The sequence below is a fragment of the Scyliorhinus torazame genome, chromosome 16 (genome assembly GCF_047496885.1).
Source record: "Scyliorhinus torazame isolate Kashiwa2021f chromosome 16, sScyTor2.1, whole genome shotgun sequence".
NCBI lineage: Eukaryota > Metazoa > Chordata > Chondrichthyes > Carcharhiniformes > Scyliorhinidae > Scyliorhinus > Scyliorhinus torazame.
Window position 1 is genome coordinate 78,338,376 of NC_092722.1, and position 26,170 is coordinate 78,364,545.

At 52.1% G+C, this 26,170-nt stretch overlaps 2 protein-coding genes across 4 annotated transcripts in view; one reads left to right on the forward strand and one right to left on the reverse strand.

Moving 5' to 3' along the window:
* The window catches only part of LOC140392894 (forkhead box protein J2-like), a 62,816-nt gene extending 39,453 nt beyond the window's left edge, over positions 1–23,363 (forward strand). The window contains exons 8-9 of one of the 3 annotated variants that reach the window (XM_072478660.1): positions 1,780–1,899; positions 22,620–23,363. In XM_072478660.1, coding sequence (XP_072334761.1) covers positions 1,780–1,899; positions 22,620–22,684 — 185 coding nt within the window. In that variant the 3' untranslated portion in view covers positions 22,685–23,363. The remainder of the gene's footprint in view (positions 1–1,779; positions 1,900–22,619) is intronic. The other 2 variants (XM_072478659.1, XM_072478658.1) reach the window with 2 other exon arrangements.
* The window catches only part of LOC140392893 (tumor necrosis factor receptor superfamily member 3-like), a 178,093-nt gene continuing 175,276 nt past the window's right edge, over positions 23,354–26,170 (reverse strand). The window contains exon 10 of the mRNA XM_072478656.1: positions 23,354–25,239. Coding sequence (XP_072334757.1) covers positions 25,013–25,239 — 227 coding nt within the window. The 3' untranslated portion in view covers positions 23,354–25,012. The remainder of the gene's footprint in view (positions 25,240–26,170) is intronic.

Consider the following 26,170-nt stretch of genomic DNA (forward strand, 5'->3'; position numbering starts at 1 on the left):
GGGGGGGGGGCGACCGGGGGGAAATAGGGGGCCTTTGGGTTTGGGTTTACTATAGTTTGTAAAAATTAAATGTTGACAAACTTTGTATTACATTTGAATGTTCTTTCTGTACATTTGGAATTTTTTGCATTGTTTGGAGCGAATCTTTTTTTTAAGTAAGGGGACCGGGAGGATTAAAAGGGACGAGGAGAGATAAAGGGGTTGGGGATGGGGAGGGATAAAGGGGTTGGGGAAGGTTAATGGAGAGGTTTAAAGGGGATGGAGACAATATAGGGCAGGGTTATTGGGGACAGGGACGGTTGTAGAGGATGGGGTGGTTATTGGGGAGGGTTAAAGGGTCGGCTATGGGGACTGGGATAGTTACAGGGGCCAGGGACAGTAAGAGGGGACAGGGATAGTTATACGGGACTGGGTCAGTTATAGGGGACAGGGATAGTTACAGGGGACTGAGACAATTATAGGGGACAGCGACAGTTTTGGGGGCATGGATAGCTATAGGGGGCAGGGACAGTTATTGGGATGGGGTAGTTACAGGGGACAGGGGTAGTTATACGGGACAGGTCCGGTCATAGGGGACAGGGACAGTTATAGGGGACAGGTTCAGTTATAGGCGGCAGTGATAGTTATAGGCGACAGGGACAGTTATGGCGATTGTGATGGTTAAACGCGAGTGTTAAACATGACAGCGATGGGATTTAATTCTTTACTCGTTTATGGGATGTGGGCATCGACGGCTGAGCCAGCATTCATTGCCCATCCCTGAGGGTATTTTAAGAGTTAACCACATTTGGGTTTGGAGTCACATGTAGGCCTCACCAAGTAAGGATGAGAAATTTCCTTCCCTAAAGGATATCACTGAACCCCATGGATTTTTACAAAAGTTGACAGTGGTTTCATGGTCAATATTAGACTTTTAATTCCAGGTTTTTAAAAATTAAATTCAAATTCCACCACCTGCCCTGGTGGGTTTGAACGCAGGTTCCCAGAGCATTAGCCTGGATCTCCGGATTACCAGCCCAGTGACAATGCAACAATGCCACTGTGTGGAACAACAAGAGTTAAAGGGACTGGGATGCTTAAAGGGAGGGTTAGATACATAGATACATAGAAGATGGGAACAGGAGGAGGCCTTCTGGCCCTTCGAGCCTGCTGCGCCATTCATCATGTAGGGGTGGGGATGGTTAATGGGAACAGGGAGGGTTATAGGGGATGGAGATGGTTACAGGGGATGGGACTGGTTAACAGGGACATAGAGGGTTACAGGGGACAGGGGTGGTTAAAGTGAAGGGTTATGGGGACGTGCATGGTTAACGGGGATAGGGAAGGTTAAAGGGAATGGAGGTGGTTAACGGGAAGGATTATAGGGGATGGGACTGGTTAACGGGGACATGGGGGGTTATAGGGGATAGGCATGGTTATGGGGGATGGAGGTGGTTAACTGGGACAGGGATGATGATGATGGATGGGGGAGGGTTAAAGGGGATGGTGATAGGGGACGGGGCTGGTTATAGGGGACAGGGATGGTTATAGGTGATGGTGGTCGGGGACAGGGATATTTAAAGGGGATGGTTATAGGGGATGGGGAAGGTTATAGGGGAGGGGGATGGTTAACGGGGATGGGGAGGGTTAAAGCGGATGTTGATAGGGGACGGGGATGGGGATTGTTATAGGAAACGGGGAATATTAAAGGGGTCTGTGAGAGAAGAATAGAGCAGTGAGACGATGTATTGACTTGTTTCTCTCTCTCTCTGTCTCTCTCTCTCTCTCACCCTCTCCCAGACAACACGGGTCACCAGCCCACAATGATCCAGATGGAGGGACCGCAGGCTGGAAATGGCGGCACAAAACACAATCCAGACGGCCCAGCATCACTCAAGCTTTTCCCTGTTCCCCAACAAGGTTCGATCTCATTTTCCTCATGCTCTTCACTCTGTATCTAACCCCGTGCTGTACCTGTCCTGGGAGTGTTTGATGGGGACAGTGTAGAGGGAGCTTTACTCTGTATCTAACCCCGTGCTGTACCTGTCCTGGGAGTGTTTGATGGGGACTGTGTAGAGGGAGCTTTACTCTGTATCTAACCCCGTGCTGTACCTGTCCTGGGAGTGTTTGATGGGGACAGTGTAGAGGGAGCTTTACTCTGTACCTAACCCCGTGCTGTACCTGTCCTGGGAGTGTTTGATGGGGACAGTGCAGAGGGAGCTTTACTCTGTATCTAACCCCGTGCTGTACCTGTCCTGGGAGTGTTTGATGGGGACAGTGTAGAGGGAGCTTTACTCTGTATCTAACCCCGTGCTGTACCTGTCCTGGGAATGTTTGATGGGGACAGAGCAGAGGGAGCTTCACTCTGTATCTAACCCCGTGCTGTACCTGTCCTGGGAGTGTTTGATGGGGACAGTGCAGAGGGAGCTTTACTCTGTATCTAACCCCGTGCTGTACCTGTCCTGGGAGTGTTTGATGGGGACAGTGTAGAGGGAGCTTTACTCTGTATCTAACCTCGTGCTGTACCTGTCCTGGGAGTGTTTGATGGGGGAAGTGTAGAGGGAGCTTTACTCTGTATCAAACCCTGTGCTGCACCTGTCCTGGGAGTGTTTGACGGGGACAGTGTAGAGGGAGCTTTACTCTGTATCTAACCCCGTGCTGTACCTGTCCTGAGAGTGTTTGATGGGGACAGTGTAGAGGGAGCTTTACTCTGTATTTAACCACGTGCTGTACCTGTCCTGGGAATGTTTGATGGGGACAGAGCAGAGGGAGCTTTACTCTGTATCTAACCCCGTGCTCTACCTGTCCTGGGAGTGTTTGATGGCGACAGTGTAGAGGGAGGTTTACTCTGTATCTAACCCCGTGCTGTATCTGTACTGGGAGTGTTTGATGGGGACAGTGTAGAGGGAGCTTTACTCTGTATCTAACCCCGTACTGTACCTGTCCTGGGAGTGTTTGATGGGGTCAGTGTAGAGGAAGCTTTACTCTGTATCTAACCCCCTGCGTACCTGTCCTGGGAGTGTTTGATGCGGACAGTGTAGAGGGAGCTATACTCTGTATTTAACCCCGTGCTGTACGTGTCCTGGGAGTGTTTGGTGGGGACAGTGTAGAGGGAGCTTTATTCTGTATCTAACCCCGTGCTGTACCTGTCCTGGGAGTGTTTGATGGGGACAGTGTAGAGGGAGCTTTACTCTGTATCTAACCCCGTGCTGTACCTGTCCTGGGAGTGTTTGATGGGGACAGTGTAGAGGGAGCTTTACTCTGTATCTAACCCTGCGCTGTACCTGTCCTGGGACTGTTTGATGGGGACAGTGTAGAGGGAGCTTTACTCTGTATTTAACCCCGTGCTGTACCTGTCCTGGGAGTGTTTGATGGGGACAGTGTAGAGGGAGCTTTACTCTGTATCTAACCCTGCGCTGTACCTGTCCTGGGAGTGTTTGATGGGGACAGTGTAGAGGGAGTTTTACTCTGTATCTAACCCTGCGCTGTCCCTGTCCTGGGAGTGTTTGATGGGGACAGTGTAGAGGGAGCTTTACTCTGCATCTAACCCCGTGCTGTACCTGTCCTGGGAGTGTTTGATGGGGACAGTGTAGAGGGAGCTTTACACTGCATCTAACCCCGTGCTCTACCTGTCCTGGGAGTGTTTGATGGGGGCAGTGTAGAGGGAGCTTTACTCTGTATCTAACCCTGTGCTGTACCTGTTGGGAGTGTTTGATGGGGACAGTGTTGAGGGAGCTTTACTCTGTACCTAACCCCGTGCTGTACCTGTCCTGCGAGTGTTCGATGGGGACAGTGTAGAGGGAGCTTTACTCTGTATCTAACTCCGTGCTGTACCTGTCCTGGGAGTATTTGATAGGGACAGTGTAGAGGGAGCTTTACTCTGTATCTCACCCCGTGCTGTACCTGTCCTGGGAGTGTTTGATGGGGACAGTGTAGAGAGAACTTTACTCTGTATCAAACCCCATGTACCTGTCCTGGGAGTGTTTGATGGGGACAGTGTAGAGGGAGCTTTACTCTGTATCTAAACCCGTGCTGTCCCTGACCTGTGAGTGTTTGATGGGGACAGTGTAGAGGGAGCTTTACTCTGTATCTAACCCTGTGCTGTACCTGTTGGGAGTGTTTGATGGGGACAGTGTTGAGGGAGCTTTACTCTGTACCTAACCCCGTGCTGTACCTGTCCTGCGAGTGTTCGATGGGGACAGTGTAGAGGGAGCTTTACTCTGTATCTAACTCCGTGCTGTACCTGTCCTGGGAGTGTTTGATGGGGACAGTGGAGAGGGAGCTTTACCCTGTATCTAACCCCGTGCTGTACCTGTCCTGGAAGTGTTTGATGGGGACAGTGTCGAGGGAGCTTTACTCTGTATCTAACCCCGTGCTGTACCTGTCCTGGGAATGTTTGATGGGGACAGAGCAGAGGGAGCTTTACTCTGTACCTAACCTCGTGCTGTACCTGTCCTGGGAGTGTTTGATGGGGGAAGTGTAGAGGGAGCTTTACTCTGTATCGAACCCCGTGCTGTACCTGTCCTGGGAGTGTTTGATGGGGACAGTGTAGAGCGAGCTTTACTCTGTATCTAACCCCGTGCTGTACCTGTCCTGGGAGTGTTTGATGGGGACAGTGTAGAGGGAGCTTTACTCTGTATCTAACCCCGGGCTGTACCAGTCCTGGGAGTGTTTGATGGGGACAGTGTAGAGGGAGCTTTACTCTGTATTTAACCCCGTGCTGTACCTGTCCTGGGAGTGTTTGATGGGGACAGTGTAGAGGGAGTTTTACTCTGTATCTAACCCCGTGCTGTACCTGTCCTGGGAGTGTTTGATGGCGACAGTGTAGAGGGAGGTTTCATCTGTATCTAACCCCGTGATGTATCTGTACTGGGAGTGTTTGATGGGGACAGTGTAGAGGGAGCTTTACTCTGTATCTAACCCTGCGCTGTACCTGTCCTGGGAGTGTTTGATGGGGACAGTGTAGAGGGAGCTTTACTCTGTATCTAACCCCGTACTGTACCTGTCCTGGGAGTGTTTGATGGGGTCAGTGAAGAGGAAGCTTTACTCTGTATCTAACCCCCTGCGTACCTGTCCTGGGATTGTTTGATGCGGACAGTGTAGAGGGAGCTTTACTCTGTATTTAACCCCGTGCTGTACGTGTCCTGGGAGTGTTTGATGGGGACAGTGTAGAGGGAGCTTTACTCTGAATCTAACCCCGTGCTGTACCTGTCCTGGGAGTGTTTGATGGGGGCAGTGTAGAGGGAGCTTTACTCTGTATCTAACCCCGTGCTGTACCTGTCCTGGGAGTATTTGAGTGGTTCAGTGTAGAGGGAGCTTTACTCTGTATCTAACCTTGTGCTATACCTGTCCTGGGAGTGTTCGATGGGGACAGTGAAGAGGGAGCTTTACTCTGTATCTAACTCCGTGCTGTACCTGTCCTGGGAGTATTTGATAGGGACAGTGTAGAGGGAGCTTTACTCTGTATCTCACCCCGTGCTGTACCTGTCCTGGGAGTGTTTGATGGGGACAGTGCAGAGGGAGCTTTACTCTGTATCTAACCCCGTGCTGTACCTGTCCTGGGAGTGTTTGATGGGGACAGTGTAGAGGGAGCTTTACTCTGTATCTAACCCCGTGCTGTACCTGTCCTGGGAATGTTTGATGGGGACAGAGCAGAGGGAGCTTCACTCTGTATCTAACCCCGTGCTGTACCTGTCCTGGGAGTGTTTGATGGGGACAGTGCAGAGGGAGCTTTACTCTGTATCTAACCCCGTGCTGTACCTGTCCTGGGAGTGTTTGATGGGGACAGTGTAGAGGGAGCTTTACTCTGTATCTAACCTCGTGCTGTACCTGTCCTGGGAGTGTTTGATGGGGGAAGTGTAGAGGGAGCTTTACTCTGTATCTAACCCCGGGCTGTACCAGTCCTGGGAGTGTTTGATGGGGAAAGTGTAGAGGGAGCTTTACTCTGTATTTAACCCCGTGCTGTACCTGTCCTGGGAGTGTTTGATGGGGACAGTGTAGAGGGAGTTTTACTCTGTATCTAACCCCGTGCTGTACCTGTCCTGGGAGTGTTTGATGGCGACAGTGTAGAGGGAGGTTTCATCTGTATCTAACCCCGTGATGTATCTGTACTGGGAGTGTTTGATGGGGACAGTGTAGAGGGAGCTTTACTCTGTATCTAACCCTGCGCTGTACCTGTCCTGGGAGTGTTTGATGGGGACAGTGTAGAGGGAGCTTTACTCTGTATCTAACCCCGTACTGTACCTGTCCAGGGAGTGTTTGATGGGGTCAGTGAAGAGGAAGCTTTACTCTGTATCTAACCCCCTGCGTACCTGTCCTGGGATTGTTTGATGCGGACAGTGTAGAGAGAGCTTTACTCTGTATTTAACCCCGTGCTGTACGTGTCCTGGGAGTGTTTGATGGGGACAGTGTAGAGGGAGCTTTACTCTGAATCTAACCCCGTGCTGTACCTGTCCTGGGAGTGTTTGATGGGGGCAGTGTAGAGGGAGCTTTACTCTGTATCTAACCCCGTGCTGTACCTGTCCTGGGAGTATTTGAGTGGTTCAGTGTAGAGGGAGCTTTACTCTGTATCTAACCTTGTGCTATACCTGTCCTGGGAGTGTTCGATGGGGACAGTGAAGAGGGAGCTTTACTCTGTATCTAACTCCGTGCTGTACCTGTCCTGGGAGTATTTGATAGGGACAGTGTAGAGGGAGCTTTACTCTGTATCTCACCCCGTGCTGTACCTGTCCTGGGAGTGTTTGATGGGGACAGTGCAGAGGGAGCTTTACTCTGTATCTAACCCCGTGCTGTACCTGTCCTGGGAGTGTTTGATGGGGACAGTGTAGAGGGAGCTTTACTCTGTATCTAACCCCGTGCTGTACCTGTCCTGGGAATGTTTGATGGGGACAGAGCAGAGGGAGCTTCACTCTGTATCTAACCCCGTGCTGTACCTGTCCTGGGAGTGTTTGATGGGGACAGTGCAGAGGGAGCTTTACTCTGTATCTAACCCCGTGCTGTACCTGTCCTGGGAGTGTTTGATGGGGACAGTGTAGAGGGAGCTTTACTCTGTATCTAACCTCGTGCTGTACCTGTCCTGGGAGTGTTTGATGGGGGAAGTGTAGAGGGAGCTTTACTCTGTATCAAACCCTGTGCTGCACCTGTCCTGGGAGTGTTTGACGGGGACAGTGTAGAGGGAGCTTTACTCTGTATCTAACCCCGTCCTGTACCTGTCCTGAGAGTGTTTGATGGGGACAGTGTAGAGGGAGCTTTACTCTGTATTTAACCACGTGCTGTACCTGTCCTGGGAAGGTTTGATGGGGACAGAGCAGAGGGAGCTTTACTCTGTATCTAACCCCGTGCTCTACCTGTCCTGGGAGTGTTTGATGGCGACAGTGTAGAGGGAGGTTTACTCTGTATCTAACCCCGTGCTGTATCTGTACTGGGAGTGTTTGATGGGGACAGTGTAGAGGGAGCTTTACTCTGTATCTAACCCCGTACTGTACCTGTCCTGGGAGTGTTTGATGGGGTCAGTGTAGAGGAAGCTTTACTCTGTATCTAACCCCCTGCGTACCTGTCCTGGGAGTGTTTGATGCGGACAGTGTAGAGGGAGCTATACTCTGTATTTAACCCCGTGCTGTACGTGTCCTGGGAGTGTTTGGTGGGGACAGTGTAGAGGGAGCTTTATTCTGTATCTAACCCCGTGCTGTACCTGTCCTGGGAGTGTTTGATGGGGACAGTGTAGAGGGAGCTTTACTCTGTATCTAACCCCGTGCTGTACCTGTCCTGGCAGTGTTTGATGGGGACAGTGTAGAGGGAGCTTTACTCTGTATCTAACCCTGCGCTGTACCTGTCCTGGGAGTGTTTGATGGGGACAGTGTAGAGGGAGCTTTACTCTGTATTTAACCCCGTGCTGTACCTGTCCTGGGAGTGTTTGATGGGGACAGTGTAGAGGGAGCTTTACTCTGTATCTAACCCTGCGCTGTACCTGTCCTGGGAGTGTTTGATGGGGACAGTGTAGAGGGAGTTTTACTCTGTATCTAACCCTGCGCTGTCCCTGTCCTGGGAGTGTTTGATGGGGACAGTGTAGAGGGAGCTTTACTCTGCATCTAACCCCGTGCTGTACCTGTCCTGGGAGTGTTTGATGGGGACAGTGTAGAGGGAGCTTTACACTGCATCTAACCCCGTGCTCTACCTGTCCTGGGAGTGTTTGATGGGGGCAGTGTAGAGGGAGCTTTACTCTGTATCTAACCATGTGCTGTACCTGTTGGGAGTGTTTGATGGGGACAGTGTTGAGGGAGCTTTACTCTGTACCTAACCCCGTGCTGTACCTGTCCTGCGAGTGTTCGATGGGGACAGTGTCGAGGGAGCTTTACTCTGTATCTAACTCCGTGCTGTACCTGTCCTGGGAGTATTTGATAGGGACAGTGTAGAGGGAGCTTTACTCTGTATCTCACCCCGTGCTGTACCTGTCCTGGGAGTGTTTGATGGGGACAGTGTAGAGAGAACTTTACTCTGTATCAAACCCCATGTACCTGTCCTGGGAGTGTTTGATGGGGACAGTGTAGAGGGAGCTTTACTCTGTATCTAAACCCGTGCTGTCCCTGACCTGTGAGTGTTTGATGGGGACAGTGTAGAGGGAGCTTTACTCTGTATCTAACCCTGTGCTGTACCTGTTGGGAGTGTTTGATGGGGACAGTGTTGAGGGAGCTTTACTCTGTACCTAACCCCGTGCTGTACCTGTCCTGCGAGTGTTCGATGGGGACAGTGTAGAGGGAGCTTTACCTTGTATCTAACCCCGTGCTGTACCTGTCCTGGAAGTGTTTGATGGGGACAGTGTAGAGGGAGCTTTACTCTGTATCTAACCCCGTGCTGTACCTGTCCTGGGAATGTTTGATGGGGACAGAGCAGAGGGAGCTTTACTCTGTACCTAACCTCGTGCTGTACCTGTCCTGGGAGTGTTTGATGGGGGAAGTGTAGAGGGAGCTTTACTCTGTATCGAACCCCGTGCTGTACCTGTCCTGGGAGTGTTTGATGGGGACAGTGTAGAGCGAGCTTTACTCTGTATCTAACCCCGTGCTGTACATGTCCTGGGAGTGTTTGATGGGGACAGTGTAGAGGGAGCTTTACTCTGTATCTAACCCCGGGCTGTACCAGTCCTGGGAGTGTTTGATGGGGACAGTGTAGAGGGAGCTTTACTCTGTATTTAACCCCGTGCTGTACCTGTCCTGGGAGTGTTTGATGGGGACAGTGTAGAGGGAGTTTTACTCTGTATCTAACCCCGTGCTGTACCTGTCCTGGGAGTGTTTGATGGCGACAGTGTAGAGGGAGGTTTCATCTGTATCTAACCCCGTGATGTATCTGTACTGGGAGTGTTTGATGGGGACAGTGTAGAGGGAGCTTTACTCTGTATCTAACCCTGCGCTGTACCTGTCCTGGGAGTGTTTGATGGGGACAGTGTAGAGGGAGCTTTACTCTGTATCTAACCCCGTACTGTACCTGTCCTGGGAGTGTTTGATGGGGTCAGTGTAGAGGAAGCTTTACTCTGTATCTAACCCCCTGCGTACCTGTCCTGGGATTGTTTGATGCGGACAGTGTAGAGGGAGCTTTACTCTGTATTTAACCCCGTGCTGTACGTGTCCTGGGAGTGTTTGATGGGGACAGTGTAGAGGGAGCTTTATTCTGTATCTAACCCTGTGCTGTACCTGTCCTGGGAGTGTTTGATGGGGACAGTGCAGAGGGAGCTTTACTCTGTATCTAACCCCGTGCTGTACCTGTCCTGGGAGTGTTTGATGGGGACAGTGCAGAGGGAGCTTTACTCTGTATCTAACCCCGTGCTGTACCTGTCCTGGGAGTGTTTGATGGGGACAGTGTAGAGGGAGCTTTACTCTGTATCTAACCCCGTGCTGTACCTGTCCTGGGAATGTTTGATGGGGACAGAGCAGAGGGAGCTTCACTCTGTATCTAACCCCGTGCTGTACCTGTCCTGGGAGTGTTTGATGGGGACAGTGCAGAGGGAGCTTTACTCTGTATCTAACCCCGTGCTGTACCTGTCCTGGGAGTGTTTGATGGGGACAGTGTAGAGGGAGCTTTACTCTGTATCTAACCTCGTGCTGTACCTGTCCTGGGAGTGTTTGATGGGGGAAGTGTAGAGGGAGCTTTACTCTGTATCAAACCCTGTGCTGCACCTGTCCTGGGAGTGTTTGACGGGGACAGTGTAGAGGGAGCTTTACTCTGTATCTAACCCCGTGCTGTACCTGTCCTGAGAGTGTTTGATGGGGACAGTGTAGAGGGAGCTTTACTCTGTATTTAACCACGTGCTGTACCTGTCCTGGGAATGTTTGATGGGGACAGAGCAGAGGGAGCTTTACTCTGTATCTAACCCCGTGCTCTACCTGTCCTGGGAGTGTTTGATGGCGACAGTGTAGAGGGAGGTTTACTCTGTATCTAACCCCGTGCTGTATCTGTACTGGGAGTGTTTGATGGGGACAGTGTAGAGGGAGCTTTACTCTGTATCTAACCCCGTACTGTACCTGTCCTGGGAGTGTTTGATGGGGTCAGTGTAGAGGAAGCTTTACTCTGTATCTAACCCCCTGCGTACCTGTCCTGGGAGTGTTTGATGCGGACAGTGTAGAGGGAGCTATACTCTGTATTTAACCCCGTGCTGTACGTGTCCTGGGAGTGTTTGGTGGGGACAGTGTAGAGGGAGCTTTACTCTGTATCTAACCCCGTGCTGTACCTGTCCTGGCAGTGTTTGATGGGGACAGTGTAGAGGGAGCTTTACTCTGTATCTAACCCCGTGCTGTACCTGTCCTGGCAGTGTTTGATGGGGACAGTGTAGAGGGAGCTTTACTCTGTATCTAACCCTGCGCTGTACCTGTCCTGGGAGTGTTTGATGGGGACAGTGTAGAGGGAGCTTTACTCTGTATTTAACCCCGTGCTGTACCTGTCCTGGGAGTGTTTGATGGGGACAGTGCAGAGGGAGCTTTACTCTGTATCTAACCCTGCGCTGTACCTGTCCTGGGAGTGTTTGATGGGGACAGTGTAGAGGGAGTTTTACTCTGTATCTAACCCTGCGCTGTCCCTGTCCTGGGAGTGTTTGATGGGGACAGTGTAGAGGGAGCTTTACTCTGCATCTAACCCCGTGCTGTACCTGTCCTGGGAGTGTTTGATGGGGACAGTGTAGAGGGAGCTTTACACTGCATCTAACCCCGTGCTCTACCTGTCCTGGGAGTGTTTGATGGGGGCAGTGTAGAGGGAGCTTTACTCTGTATCTAACCCTGTGCTGTACCTGTTGGGAGTGTTTGATGGGGACAGTGTTGAGGGAGCTTTACTCTGTACCTAACCCCGTGCTGTAACTGTCCTGCGAGTGTTCGATGGGGACAGTGTAGAGGGAGCTTTACTCTGTATCTAACTCCGTGCTGTACCTGTCCTGGGAGTATTTGATAGGGACAGTGTAGAGGGAGCTTTACTCTGTATCTCACCCCGTGCTGTACCTGTCCTGGGAGTGTTTGATGGGGACAGTGTAGAGGGAGCTTTACTCTGTATCTAAACCCGTGCTGTCCCTGACCTGTGAGTGTTTGATGGGGACAGTGTAGAGGGAGCTTTACTCTGTATCTAACCCTGTGCTGTACCTGTTGGGAGTGTTTGATGGGGACAGTGTTGAGGGAGCTTTACTCTGTACCTAACCCCGTGCTGTACCTGTCCTGCGAGTGTTCGATGGGGACAGTGTAGAGGGAGCTTTACTCTGTATCTAACTCCGTGCTGTACCTGTCCTGGGAGTGTTTGATGGGGACAGTGGAGAGGGAGCTTTACCCTGTATCTAACCCCGTGCTGTACCTGTCCTGGAAGTGTTTGATGGGGACAGTGTAGAGGGAGCTTTACTCTGTATCTAACCCCGTGCTGTACCTGTCCTGGGAATGTTTGATGGGGACAGAGCAGAGGGAGCTTTACTCTGTACCTAACCTCGTGCTGTACCTGTCCTGGGAGTGTTTGATGGGGGAAGTGTAGAGGGAGCTTTACTCTGTATCGAACCCCGTGCTGTACCTGTCCTGGGAGTGTTTGATGGGGACAGTGTAGAGCGAGCTTTACTCTGTATCTAACCCCGTGCTGTACATGTCCTGGGAGTGTTTGATGGGGACAGTGTAGAGGGAGCTTTACTCTGTATCTAACCCCGGGCTGTACCAGTCCTGGGAGTGTTTGATGGGGACAGTGTAGAGGGAGCTTTACTCTGTATTTAACCCCGTGCTGTACCTGTCCTGGGAGTGTTTGATGGGGACAGTGTAGAGGGAGTTTTACTCTGTATCTAACCCCGTGCTGTACCTGTCCTGGGAGTGTTTGATGGCGACAGTGTAGAGGGAGGTTTCATCTGTATCTAACTCCGTGATGTATCTGTACTGGGAGTGTTTGATGGGGACAGTGTAGAGGGAGCTTTACTCTGTATCTAACCCTGCGCTGTACCTGTCCTGGGAGTGTTTGATGGGGACAGTGTAGAGGGAGCTTTACTCTGTATCTAACCCCGTACTGTACCTGTCCTGGGAGTGTTTGATGGGGTCAGTGTAGAGGAAGCTTTACTCTGTATCTAACCCCCTGCGTACCTGTCCTGGGATTGTTTGATGCGGACAGTGTAGAGGGAGCTTTACTCTGTATTTAACCCCGTGCTGTACGTGTCCTGGGAGTGTTTGATGGGGACAGTGTAGAGGGAGCTTTATTCTGTATCTAACCCTGTGCTGTACCTGTCCTGGGAGTGTTTGATGGGGACAGTGCAGAGGGAGCTTTACTCTGTATCTAACCCCGTGCTGTACCTGTCCTGGGAGTGTTTGATGGGGACAGTGCAGAGGGAGCTTTACTCTGTATCTAACCCCGTGCTGTACCTGTCCTGGGAGTGTTTGATGGGGACAGTGTAGAGGGAGCTTTACTCTGTATCCAGCCCTGCGCTGTACCTGTCCTGGGAGTGTTTGATGGGGATAGTGTAGAGGGAGCTTTACTCTGTATTTAACCCCGTGCTGTACCTGTCCTGGGAGTGTTTGATGGGGACAGTGTAGAGGGAGCTTTACTCTGTATCTAACCCTGCGCTGTCCCTGTCCTGGGAGTGTTTGATGGGGACAGTGTAGAGGGAGCTTTACTCTGCATCTAACCCCGTCCTGTACCTGTCCTGGGAGTGTTTGATGGGGACAGTGTAGAGGGAGCTTTACTCTGCATCTAACCCCGTGCTCTACCTGTCCTGGGAGTGTTTGATGGGGACAGTGTAGAGGGAGCTTTACTCTGAATCTAACCCCGTGCTGTACCTGTCCTGGGAGTGTTTGATGGGGGCAGTGTAGAGGGAGCTTTACTCTGTATCTAACCCCGTGCTGTACCTGTCCTGGGAGTATTTGAGTGGTTCAGTGTAGAGGGAGCTTTACTCTGTATCTAACCTTGTGCTATACCTGTCCTGGGAGTGTTCGATGGGGACAGTGAAGAGGGAGCTTTACTCTGTATCTAACTCCGTGCTGTACCTGTCCTGGGAGTATTTGATAGGGACAGTGTAGAGGGAGCTTTACTCTGTATCTCACCCCGTGCTGTACCTGTCCTGGGAGTGTTTGATGGGGACAGTGTAGAGAGAACTTTACTCTGTATCAAACCCCATGTACGTGTCCTGGGAGTGTTTGATGGGGACAGTGTAGAGGGAGCTTTACTCTGTATCTAACCCCGTGCTGTCCCTGTCCTGGGAGTGTTTGATGGGGACAGAGCAGAGGGAGCTTCACTCTGTATCTAACCCCGTGCTGTACCTGTCCTGGGAGTGTTTGATGGGGACAGTGTAGAGGGAGCTTTACTCTGTATCTACCCTCGTGCTGTACCTGTCCTGGGAGTGTTTGATGGGGGCAGTGTAGAGGGAGCTTTACTCTGTATCAAACCCTGTGCTGCACCTGTCCTGGGAGTGTTTGATGGGGACAGTGTAGAGGGAGCTTTACTCTGTATCTAACCCCGTGCTGTACCTGTCCTGAGAGTGTTTGATGGGGACAGTGTAGAGGGAGGTTTACTCTGTATTTAACCACGTGCTGTATCTGTACTGGGAGTGTTTGATGGGGACAGTGTAGAGGGAGCTTTACTCTGTATCTAACCCTGCGCTGTACCTGTCCTGGGAGTGTTTGATGGGGTCAGTGTAGAGGAAGCTTTACTCTGTATCTAACCCCCTGCGTACCTGTCCTGGGAGTGTTTGATGGGGACAGTGTAGAGGGAGGTTTACTCTGTATTTAACCCCGTGCTGTACGTGTCCTGGGAGTGTTTGATGGGGACAGTGTAGAGGGAGCTTTATTCTGTATCTAACCCCGTGCTGTACCTGTCCTGGGAGTGTTTGATGGGGACAGTGCAGAGGGAGCTTTACTCTGTATCTAACCCCGTGCTGTACCTGTCCTGGGAGTATTTGAGTGGTTCAGTGTAGAGGGAGCTTTACTCTGTATCTAACCCTGCGCTGTACCTGTCCTGGGAGTGTTTGATGGGGACAGTGTAGAGGGAGCTTTACTCTGTATCTAACCCCATGCTGTCCCTGTCCTGGGAGTGTTTGATGGGGACAGTGTAGAGGAAGCTTTACTCTGCATCTAACCCCGTGCTGTACCTGTCCTGGGAGTGTTTGATGGGGACAGTGTAGAGGGAGCTTTACTCTGCATCAAACCCCGTGCTGTACCTGTCCTGGGAGTGTTTGATGGGGACAGTGTAAAGGGAGCTTTACTCTGTATCTAACCCCGTGCTCTACCTGTCCTGGGAGTGTTTGATGGGGACAGTGGAGAGGGAGCTTTACTCTGAATCTAACCCCGTGCTGTACCTGTCCTGGGAGTGTTTGATGGGGGCAGTGTAGAGGGAGCTTTACTCTGTATCTAACCCCGTGCTGTACCTGTCCTGGGAGTATTTGAGTGGTTCAGTGTAGAGGGAGCTTTACTCTGTATCTAACCTTGTGCTATACCTGGCCTGGGAGTGTTTGATGGGGGCAGTGTAGAGGGAGCTTTACTCTGTATCTAACCCTGTGCTGTACCTGTCCTGGGAGTGTGTGATGGGGACAGTGTTGAGGGAGCTTTACTCTGTATCTAACCCCGTGCTGTACCTGTCCTGGGAATATTTGATGGGGACAGTGTAGAGGGAGCTTTACTCTGTATCTAACCCCGTGCTGTACCTGTCCTGCGAGTGTTTGATGGGGACAGTGTAGAGGGAGCTTTACTCTGTATCTAACCCCGTGCTGTATCTGTACTGGGAGTGTTTGATGGGGACAGTGTAGAGGGAGCTTTACTCTGTATCTAACCCCGTACTGTACCTGTCCTGGGAGTGTTTGATGGGGTCAGTGTAGAGGAAGCTTTACTCTGTATCTAACCCCCTGCGTACCTGTCCTGGGAGTGTTTGATGCGGACAGTGTAGAGGGAGCTATACTCTGTATTTAACCCCGTGCTGTACGTGTCCTGGGAGTGTTTGATGGGGACAGTGTAGAGGGAGCTTTACTCTGTATCTAACTCCGTGCTGTACCTGTCCTGGGAGTGTTTGATGGGGACAGTGGAGAGGGAGCTTTACCCTGTATCTAACCCCGTGCTGTACCTGTCCTGGAAGTGTTTGATGGGGACAGTGTAGAGGGAGCTTTACTCTGTATCTAACCCCATGCTGTACCTGTCCTGGGAATGTTTGATGGGGACAGAGCAGAGGGAGCTTTACTCTGTACCTAACCTCGTGCTGTACCTGTCCTGGGAGTGTTTGATGGGGGAAGTGTAGAGGGAGCTTTACTCTGTATCGAACCCCGTGCTGTACCTGTCCTGGGAGTGTTTGATGGGGACAGTGTAGAGGGAGCTTTACTCTGTATCTAACCCCATGCTGTCCCTGTCCTGGGAGTGTTTGATGGGGACAGTGTAGAGGGAGCTTTACTCTGCATCTAACCCCGTGCTGTACCTGTCCTGGGAGTGTTTGATGGGGACAGTGTAGAGGGAGCTTTACTCTGCATCAAACCCCGTGCTGTACCTGTCCTGGGAGTGTTTGATGGGGACAGTGTAAAGGGAGCTTTACTCTGTATCTAACCCCGTGCTCTACCTGTCCTGGGAGTGTTTGATGGGGACAGTGGAGAGGGAGCTTTACTCTGAATCTAACCCCGTGCTGTACCTGTCCTGGGAGTGTTTGATGGGGGCAGTGTAGAGGGAGCTTTACTCTGTATCTAACCCCGTGCTGTACCTGTCCTGGGAGTATTTGAGTGGTTCAGTGTAGAGGGAGCTTTACTCTGTATCTAACCTTGTGCTATACCTGGCCTGGGAGTGTTTGATGGGGGCAGTGTAGAGGGAGCTTTACTCTGTATCTAACCCTGTGCTGTACCTGTCCTGGGAGTGTGTGATGGGGACAGTGTTGAGGGAGCTTTACTCTGTATCTAACCCCGTGCTGTACCTGTCCTGGGAATATTTGGTGGGGACAGTGTAGAGGGAGCTTTACTCTGTATCTAACCCCGTGCTGTACCTGTCCTGCGAGTGTTTGATGGGGACAGTGTAGAGGGAGCTTTACTCTGTATCTAACCCCGTGCTGTATCTGTACTGGGAGTGTTTGATGGGGACAGTGTAGAGGGAGCTTTACTCTGTATCTAACCCCGTACTGTACCTGTCCTGGGAGTGTTTGATGGGGTCAGTGTAGAGGAAGCTTTACTCTGTATCTAACCCCCTGCGTACCTGTCCTGGGAGTGTTTGATGCGGACAGTGTAGAGGGAGCTATACTCTGTATTTAACCCCGTGCTGTACGTGTCCTGGGAGTGTTTGGTGGGGACAGTGTAGAGGGAGCTTTATTCTGTATCTAACCCCGTGCTGTACCTGTCCTGGGAGTGTTTGATGGGGACAGTGTAGAGGGAGCTTTACTCTGTATCTAACCCCGTGCTGTACCTGTCCTGGGAGTGTTTGATGGGGACAGTGTAGAGGGAGCTTTACTCTGTATCTAACCCTGCGCTGTACCTGTCCTGGGAGTGTTTGATGGGGACAGTGTAGAGGGAGCTTTACTCTGTATTTAACCCCGTGCTGTACCTGTCCTGGGAGTGTTTGATGGGGACAGTGTAGAGGGAGCTTTACTCTGTATCTAACCCTGCGCTGTACCTGTCCTGGGAGTGTTTGATGGGGACAGTGTAGAGGGAGTTTTACTCTGTATCTAACCCTGCGCTGTCCCTGTCCTGGGAGTGTTTGATGGGGACAGTGTAGAGGGAGCTTTACTCTGCATCTAACCCCGTGCTGTACCTGTCCTGGGAGTGTTTGATGGGGACAGTGTAGAGGGAGCTTTACTCTGCATCTAACCCCGTGCTCTACCTGTCCTGGGAGTGTTTGATGGGGGCAGTGTAGAGGGAGCTTTACTCTGTATCTAACCCTGTGCTGTACCTGTTGGGAGTGTTTGATGGGGACAGTGTTGAGGGAGCTTTACTCTGTACCTAACCCCGTGCTGTACCTGTCCTGCGAGTGTTCGATGGGGACAGTGTAGAGGGAGCTTTACTCTGTATCTAACTCCGTGCTGTACCTGTCCTGGGAGTATTTGATAGGGACAGTGTAGAGGGAGCTTTACTCTGTATCTCACCCCGTGCTGTTCCTGTCCTGGGAGTGTTTGATGGGGACAGTGTAGAGAGAACTTTACTCTGTATCAAACCCCATGTACCTGTCCTGGGAGTGTTTGATGGGGAGAGTGTAGAGGGAGCTTTACTCTGTATCTAAACCCGTGCTGTCCCTGACCTGTGAGTGTTTGATGGGGACAGTGTAGAGGGAGCTTTACTCTGTATCTAACCCTGTGCTGTACCTGTTGGGAGTGTTTGATGGGGACAGTGTTGAGGGAGCTTTACTCTGTACCTAACCCCGTGCTGTACCTGTCCTGCGAGTGTTCGATGGGGACAGTGTAGAGGGAGCTTTACTCTGTATCTAACTCCGTGCTGTACCTGTCCTGGGAGTGTTTGATGGGGACAGTGGAGAGGGAGCTTTACCCTGTATCTAACCCCGTGCTGTACCTGTCCTGGAAGTGTTTGATGGGGACAGTGTAGAGGGAGCTTTACTCTGTATCTAACCCCGTGCTGTACCTGTCCTGGGAATGTTTGATGGGGACAGAGCAGAGGGAGCTTTACTCTGTACCTAACCTCGTGCTGTACCTGTCCTGGGAGTGTTTGATGGGGGAAGTGTAGAGGGAGCTTTACTCTGTATCGAACCCCGTGCTGTACCTGTCCTGGGAGTGTTTGATGGGGACAGTGTAGAGCGAGCTTTACTCTGTATCTAACCCCGTGCTGTACCTGTCCTGGGAGTGTTTGATGGGGACAGTGTAGAGGGAGCTTTACTCTGTATCTAACCCCGGGCTGTACCAGTCCTGGGAGTGTTTGATGGGGACAGTGTAGAGGGAGCTTTACTCTGTATTTAACCCCGTGCTGTACCTGTCCTGGGAGTGTTTGATGGGGACAGTGTAGAGGGAGTTTTACTCTGTATCTAACCCCGTGCTGTACCTGTCCTGGGAGTGTTTGATGGCGACAGTGTAGAGGGAGGTTTACTCTGTATCTAACCCCGTGATGTATCTGTACTGGGAGTGTTTGATGGGGACAGTGTAGAGGGAGCTTTACTCTGTATCTAACCCTGCGCTGTACCTGTCCTGGGAGTGTTTGATGGGGACAGTGTAGAGGGAGCTTTACTCTGTATCTAACCCCGTACTGTACCTGTCCTGGGAGTGTTTGATGGGGTCAGTGTAGTGGAAGCTTTACTCTGTATCTAACCCCCTGCGTACCTGTCCTGGGATTGTTTGATGCGGACAGTGTAGAGGGATCTTTACTCTGTATTTAACCCCGTGCTGTACGTGTCCTGGGAGTGTTTGATGGGGACAGTGTAGAGGGAGCTTTATTCTGTATCTAACCCTGTGCTGTACCTGTCCTGGGAGTGTTTGATGGGGACAGTGCAGAGGGAGCTTTACTCTGTATCTAACCCCGTGCTGTACCTGTCCTGGGAGTGTTTGATGGGGACAGTGTAGAGGGAGCTTTACTCTGTATCTAACCCCGTGCTGTACCTGTCCTGGGAGTGTTTGATGGGGACAGTGTAGAGGGAGCTTTACTCTGTATCCAGCCCTGCGCTGTACCTGTCCTGGGAGTGTTTGATGGGGATAGTGTAGAGGGAGCTTTACTCTGTATTTAACCCCGTGCTGTACCTGTCCTGGGAGTGTTTGATGGGGACAGTGTAGAGGGAGCTTTACTCTGTATCTAACCCTGCGCTGTCCCTGTCCTGGGAGTGTTTGATGGGGACAGTGTAGAGGGAGCTTTACTCTGCATCTAACCCCGTGCTGTACCTGTCCTGGGAGTGTTTGATGGGGACAGTGTAGAGGGAGCTTTACTCTGCATCTAACCCCGTGCTCTACCTGTCCTGGGAGTGTTTGATGGGGACAGTGTAGAGGGAGCTTTACTCTGAATCTAACCCCGTGCTGTACCTGTCCTGGGAGTGTTTGATGGGGGCAGTGTAGAGGGAGCTTTACTCTGTATCTAACCCCGTGCTGTACCTGTCCTGGGAGTATTTGAGTGGTTCAGTGTAGAGGGAGCTTTACTCTGTATCTAACCTTGTGCTATACCTGTCCTGGGAGTGTTCGATGGGGACAGTGAAGAGGGAGCTTTACTCTGTATCTAACTCCGTGCTGTACCTGTCCTGGGAGTATTTGATAGGGACAGTGTAGAGGGAGCTTTACTCTGTATCTCACCCCGTGCTGTACCTGTCCTGGGAGTGTTTGATGGGGACAGTGTAGAGAGAACTTTACTCTGTATCAAACCCCATGTACGTGTCCTGGGAGTGTTTGATGGGGACAGTGTAGAGGGAGCTTTACTCTGTATCTAACCCCGTGCTGTCCCTGACCTGGGAGTGTTTGATGGGGACAGTGTAGAGGGAGCTTTACTCTGTATCTAACCCCGTGCTGTACCTGTCCTGGGAGTGTTTGATGGGGACAGAGCAGAGGGAGCTTCACTCTGTATCTAACCCCGTGCTGTACCTGTCCTGGGAGTGTTTGATGGGGACAGTGTAGAGGGAGCTTTACTCTGTATCTACCCTCGTGCTGTACCTGTCCTGGGAGTGTTTGATGGGGGCAGTGTAGAGGGAGCTTTACTCTGTATCAAACCCTGTGCTGCACCTGTCCTGGGAGTGTTTGATGGGGACAGTGTAGAGGGAGCTTTCCTCTGTATCTAACCCCGTGCTGTACCTGTCCTGAGAGTGTTTGATGGGGACAGTGTAGAGGGAGGTTTACTCTGTATCTAACCCCCTGCGTACCTGTCCTGGGAGTGTTTGATGGGGACAGTGTAGAGGGAGGTTTACTCTGTATTTAACCCCGTGCTGTACGTGTCCTGGGAGTGTTTGATGGGGACAGTGTAGAGGGAGCTTTATTCTGTATCTAACCCCGTGCTGTACCTGTCCTGGGAGTGTTTGATGGGGACAGTGCAGAGCGAGCTTTACTCTGTATCTAACCCCGTGCTGTACCTGTCCTGGGAGTATTTGAGTGGTTCAGTGTAGAGGGAGCTTTACTCTGTATCTAACCCTGCGCTGTACCTGTCCTGGGAGTGTTTGATGGGGACAGTGTAGAGGGAGCTTTACTCTGTATTTAACCCCGTGCTGTACCTGTCCTGGGAGTGTTTGATGGGGACAGTGTAGAGGGAGCTTTACTCTGTATCTAACCCTGCGCTGTACCTGTCCTGGGAGTGTTTGATGGGGACAGTGTAGAGGGAGCTTTACTCTGTATCTAACCCCATGCTGTCCCTGTCCTGGGAGTGTTTGATGGGGACAGTGTAGAGGGAGCTTTACTCTGCATCTAACCCCGTGCTGTACCTGTCCTGGGAGTGTTTGATGGGGACAGTGTAGAGGGAGCTTTACTCTGCATCAAACCCCGTGCTGTACCTGTCCTGGGAGTGTTTGATGGGGACAGTGTAAAGGGAGCTTTACTCTGTATCTAACCCCGTGCTCTACCTGTCCTGGGAGTGTTTGATGGGGACAGTGGAGAGGGAGCTTTACTCTGAATCTAACCCCGTGCTGTACCTGTCCTGGGAGTGTTTGATGGGGGCAGTGTAGAGGGAGCTTTACTCTGTATCTAACCCCATGCTGTACCTGTCCTGGGAGTATTTGAGTGGTTCAGTGTAGAGGGAGCTTTACTCTGTATCTAACCTTGTGCTATACCTGGCCTGGGAGTGTTTGATGGGGGCAGTGTAGAGGGAGCTTTACTCTGTATCTAACCCTGTGCTGTACCTGTCCTGGGAGTGTGTGATGGGGACAGTGTTGAGGGAGCTTTACTCTGTATCTAACCCCGTGCTGTACCTGTCCTGGGAATATTTGATGGGGACAGTGTAGAGGGAGCTTTACTCTGTATCTAACCCCGTGCTGTACCTGTCCTGCGAGTGTTTGATGGGGACAGTGTAGAGGGAGCTTTACTCTGTATCTAACCCCGTGCTGTACCTGTCCTGGGAATATTTGATGGGGACAGTTCAGAGGGAGCTTTACTCTGTATCTAACCCTGTGCTGTACCTGTCCTGGGAATATTTGATGGGGACAGTGTAGAGGGAGCTTTACTCTGTATCTAACCCTGTGCTGTACCTGTCCTGGGAGTGTTTGATGGGGACAGTGGAAAACATGAAAAACATGAAATGAAAATCACTTATTGTCACAAGTAGGCTTCAAATGAAGTTACTGTGAAAAGCCTCGAGTCGCCACATTCCGGCGCCTGTTCGGGGAGGCTGGTACGGGAATTGAACTCCTGCTGCGCCTGCCTTGGTCTGCTTTCAAAGCCAGCGATTTAGCCCTGTGCTAAACCAGCCCCACATGTTGAGGGAACCTTACTCTGTATCTAACCCTGTGCTGTCCCTGTCCTGGGAGTGTTTGATGGGGACAGTGTAGAGGGAGCTTTACTCTGTATCTAACCCCGTGCTGTACCTGTCCTGGGAGTGTTTGATGGGGACAGTGCAGAGGGAGCTTTACTCTGCATCTAACCCTGTGCTGTACCTGTCCTGGGAGTGTTTGATGGGGGCAGTGTAGAGGGAGCTTTACTCTGTATCTAACCCCGAGCTGTACCTGTCCTGGGAGCGTTTTTATGGGGACAGTTTAAAGGGAGCTTTACTCTGTATCTAACCCTGTGCTGTATCTGTCCTGGGAGTGTTTGATGGGGACAGTGCAGAGGGAGCTTTACTTTGCATCTAACCCCGTGCTGTACCTGTCCTGAGTGTGTTTGATGGGGACAGTGTAGAGGGAGCTTTACTCTGTATCTAACCCTGTGCTGTACCTGTCCTGGGAGTGTTTGATGGCGACAGTGTAGAGGGAGCTTTGCTCTTTATCTAACTCCGTGCTGTACCTGTCCTGGGAGTGTTTGATGGGGGACAGTGTAGAGAGAGCTTTACTCTGTATCAAACCCCATGTACCTGTCCTGGGAGTGTTTGATGGGGGACAGTGTAGAGAGAGCTTTACTCTGTATCAAACCCCATGTACCTGTCCTGGGAGTGTTTGATGGGGACAGTGTAGGGGGAGCTTTACTCTGTATCTAACCCCGTGCTGTACCTGTCCTGGGAGTGTTTGATGTGGACAGTGTAGAGGGAGCTTTACTCTGTATCTAACCCCGTGCTGTACCTGTCCTGGGAGTGTTTGATGGGGACAGTGCAATGGGAGCTTTACTCTGTGTCGAAGCCATAACAGAGAGAATGATTTGTGTTTTGACAGGTCAGAGAATGTGCAGTTCTGGCAGTGAGATCCAAGATGAATTCGACTGGGATTCAATTGTGTGAATGTTGCTTGTAATTGGTGTCTTTCTCCCTCTCTGCCTTTCTCTCCCTCTCTGTCTCTCTCTCCCTCTCTGTCTTGCTCTCTTCTCTCACTGTCTGTTTCTCTGTCTGTCTCTCTCTCTTTCTCTCCCTCTATGTCTCGCTCTCTTCTCCCACTGTCTGTCTCTCTGACTCTTGCTGTCCAGTTCTGTGTGTCTCTCTGTCTCTTTCTGTGTCACCTTCGCACTGCCTCGCTTCTTTTCTCTCTCTGTCTGTGTCTCAGTCTCCCTCTCTCTGTCTCACTACCTGCTGCTCTATTTTGAAATGGTTCCTGAACTGGATGCGAGTCTCCCGGCACAGCCAGTGGGGTGATGAGCTGGCATTGGCTCATGAACGATCTCCGCATCTGCGGGTGTGTGCCCTCGACCTGGGGCTGACTGTGTCAGGCCTGAAACCTGGGTGAGGGTGTGCCTGAATCAGCACCTCTGCAACCGAGCTGCACCTTCACTCATATCCAATTTCTGGGCTCCATCGAGAGGCTGGGGACAAAGTCCCAGTCCATCATGCTCCAGTTTCGAATAGAGAACTCTGCCACGCTTCAAAGCCAACATCAGCCGCGTGCGAAAGAGCAAGAATACGTGTCCTGCCAATCTTCAGCCATTCTGGAAGACGCTATTAAAGATTCTTGTTGGGTAACAGAAAAATAAATGGATTTTATTTTCATATCGACAAACACAGAAGGTAAACAGATTTTAGTCCTGAGGGAGCACCGCACTGTCAGAGGGTCAGTACTGAGGGAGCGCTGCACTGTCAGAGGGTCAGTACTGAGAGAGTGCTGCACTGTCGAAGGGCCAGTCCTGAGGGAGCGCCGCACTGTCAGAGGGTCAGTACTGAGGGAGTGCCGCACTATCAGAGTGTCAGTACTGAGGGAGTGCCGCACTGTCAGAGGGTCAGTACTGAGGGAGCGCCGCACTGTCAGAGGGTCAGTACTGAGGGAGCGCCGCACTGTCAGATGGTCAGTACTGAGGGAGCGCCGCACTGTCGGAGGGTCAGTACTGAGGGAGCGCCGCACTGTCAGAGGGTCAGTACTCAGGGAGCGCTGCACTGTCGGAGGGTCAGTACTGAGGGAGCGCCGCACTGTCAGATGGTCAGTACTGAGGGAGCGCCGCACTGTCGGAGGGTCAGTACTGAGGGAGCGCCGCACTGTCAGAGGGTCAGTCCTGAGCGAGTGCCGCACTGTCAGAGGGTCAGTATTGAGGGAGTGCCGCACTGTCAGAGGGTCAGTCCTGAGGAAGTGCTGGACTGTGGGAGAGTCAGCCCTGAGGGAGTGCGCACTGTCAGAGGGTCAGTACTGAGGGAGTGCTGCACTGCCATGTGGTCAGTACTGAGGGAGTGCCACAGTGTCAGAAGGTCAGTACTGAGGGAGTGCCGCACTGTCATAGGGTCATTACTGAGGGAGTGCCGCACTGTCAGAAGGTCAGTACTGAGGGAGTACCACACTGTCAGAGGGTCAGTACTGAGGAGTGTTGCACTGTCAGAGGGTCAGTACTAAGGGGGTGCCGCACTGTCGGAGGGTCAGTACTGAGGAAGTGCCGCACTGTCAGAGGGTCAGTACTGAGGGAGTGTTGCACGGTCAGAGGGTCAGTACTGAGGGAGCGCCGCACTGTCAGAGGGTCAGTACTGAGGAAGTGCCGCACTGTCAGAGGGTCAGTACTGAGGGAGTGTTGCACGGTCAGAGGGTCAGTACTGAGGGAGTACCGCGCTGTCAAAGGGTCAGTACTGAGGGAGTACCGCAATGTCAAAGGGTCAGTACTGAGGGAGCGTTGCACTGTCAGAGGGTCAGTACTGAGGGAGCGCCGCACTGTCAGTGAGTCAGTACGGAGGGAGTGTTGCATTGTCAGTGAGTCAGTACGGAGGGAGTGTTGCATTGTCGGAGGGTCAGTACTGAGGAGCGTTGCACTGACAGAGGGCCAGTGCTGAGGGAGTGGCGCACTGTCAGAATGTATGTACTGAGGGAGCGCCACACTGTCGGAGGTCAGTATGGAGGGAGTGCTGCACTGTCAGAGGATCAGTACTGAGGGAGTGCCACACTGTCAGAGGGTCAGTACTGAGGGAGTGCTGCACTGTCGGAGGGTCAGCACTGAGGGAGTGCTGCACTGTCGGACGGTCAGCACTGAGGGTCTGCCACACTGTCAGAGGGTCAGTACTGACGGAGCGCCGCACTGTCAGTGAGTTCGGACTGATAGAACGCCGCACTGCGTGAGACTTCTGTACACTATTTACAACAAGGCCGACGCTCCGAGACTGAGGAATGTCTTCATGATCCACAGGGGTGAGTTGGACTCCTTTTCTCTAGGGCTCCTCGGAGACAGATTCAGGAAGGTGGTACTCCTTCCCACATTCCTGCTGGGGAACATGTCCCGTCTCCCTCACGGAGGTCCCCTGCTCCTCCTGTGGGTATCTGAGAGTCCCCTCGTTTGGTGCAGGCCTATCTCTGGCTGCGAGGCTCCGTTGCGAAGCTCTTTGGTTGCTGATCACACCCACGTACACTCGTGAGGGATTGTAGATGTACACGGGACCTGGAAGACAAGAAGAGAGATTTCAGATTCCTGCAGCACTGAGAGAACGCCATACTGTCGGGGGGTCAGTACCGAGGGAGTGCTGCACTGTCGGAGGCTGCAGACTGAGGGAGTGCCGCACTGTCGGATGGTCAGTACTGAGGAAGTGTCACACTGTCGGAGGGTCAATACTGAGGGAGCTCCGCACTGTTGGAGGGTCAGTACTGAGGAATCGTCACACTGTCGGAGGGTCAGCACTGAGGAAGCGCCACACTGTCGGAGGGTCAGCACTGAGGAAGCGCCACACTGTCGGAGGGTCAGTACTGAGGGAGTGCCGCACTGTCAGAGGGTCAGTACTGAGGGAGTGCCGCACTGTCAGAGGGTCAGTACTGAGGGAGTGCCGCACTGTCAGAGGGTCAGTACTGAGGGAGAGCTGCACTGTCAGAGGGTCAGTACTGAGGGAGTGCCGCACTGTCAGAGGGTCAGTACTGAGGGAACTCCGCACTGTCGGAGTGTCAGTACTGAGGGAGCGCCGCACTGTCAGAGGGTCAGTACTGAGGGAGGGCCGCACTGTCGGAGGGTCAGTACTGAGGGAGTGCCGCACTGTCAGAGGGTCAGTACTGAGGGAGAGCTGCACTGTCAGAGGGTCAGTACTGAGGGAACTCTGCACTGTCGGAGGGTCAGTACTGAGGGAGCTCCGCACTGTCAAAGGGTCAGTACTGAGGGAGTGCCGCACTGTCAGAGGGTCAGTACTGAGGGAGAGCTGCACTGTCAGAGGGTCAGTACTGAGGGAGAGCCGCACTGTCAGAGGGTCAGTACTGAGGGAGTGCTGCACTGTCAGAGGGTCAGTACTGAGGGAGCTCCGCACTGTCGGAGGGTCAGTACTGAGGGAGTGCCGCACTGTCGGAGGGTCAGTACTGAGGGAGTGCCGCACTGTCAGAGGGTCAGTACT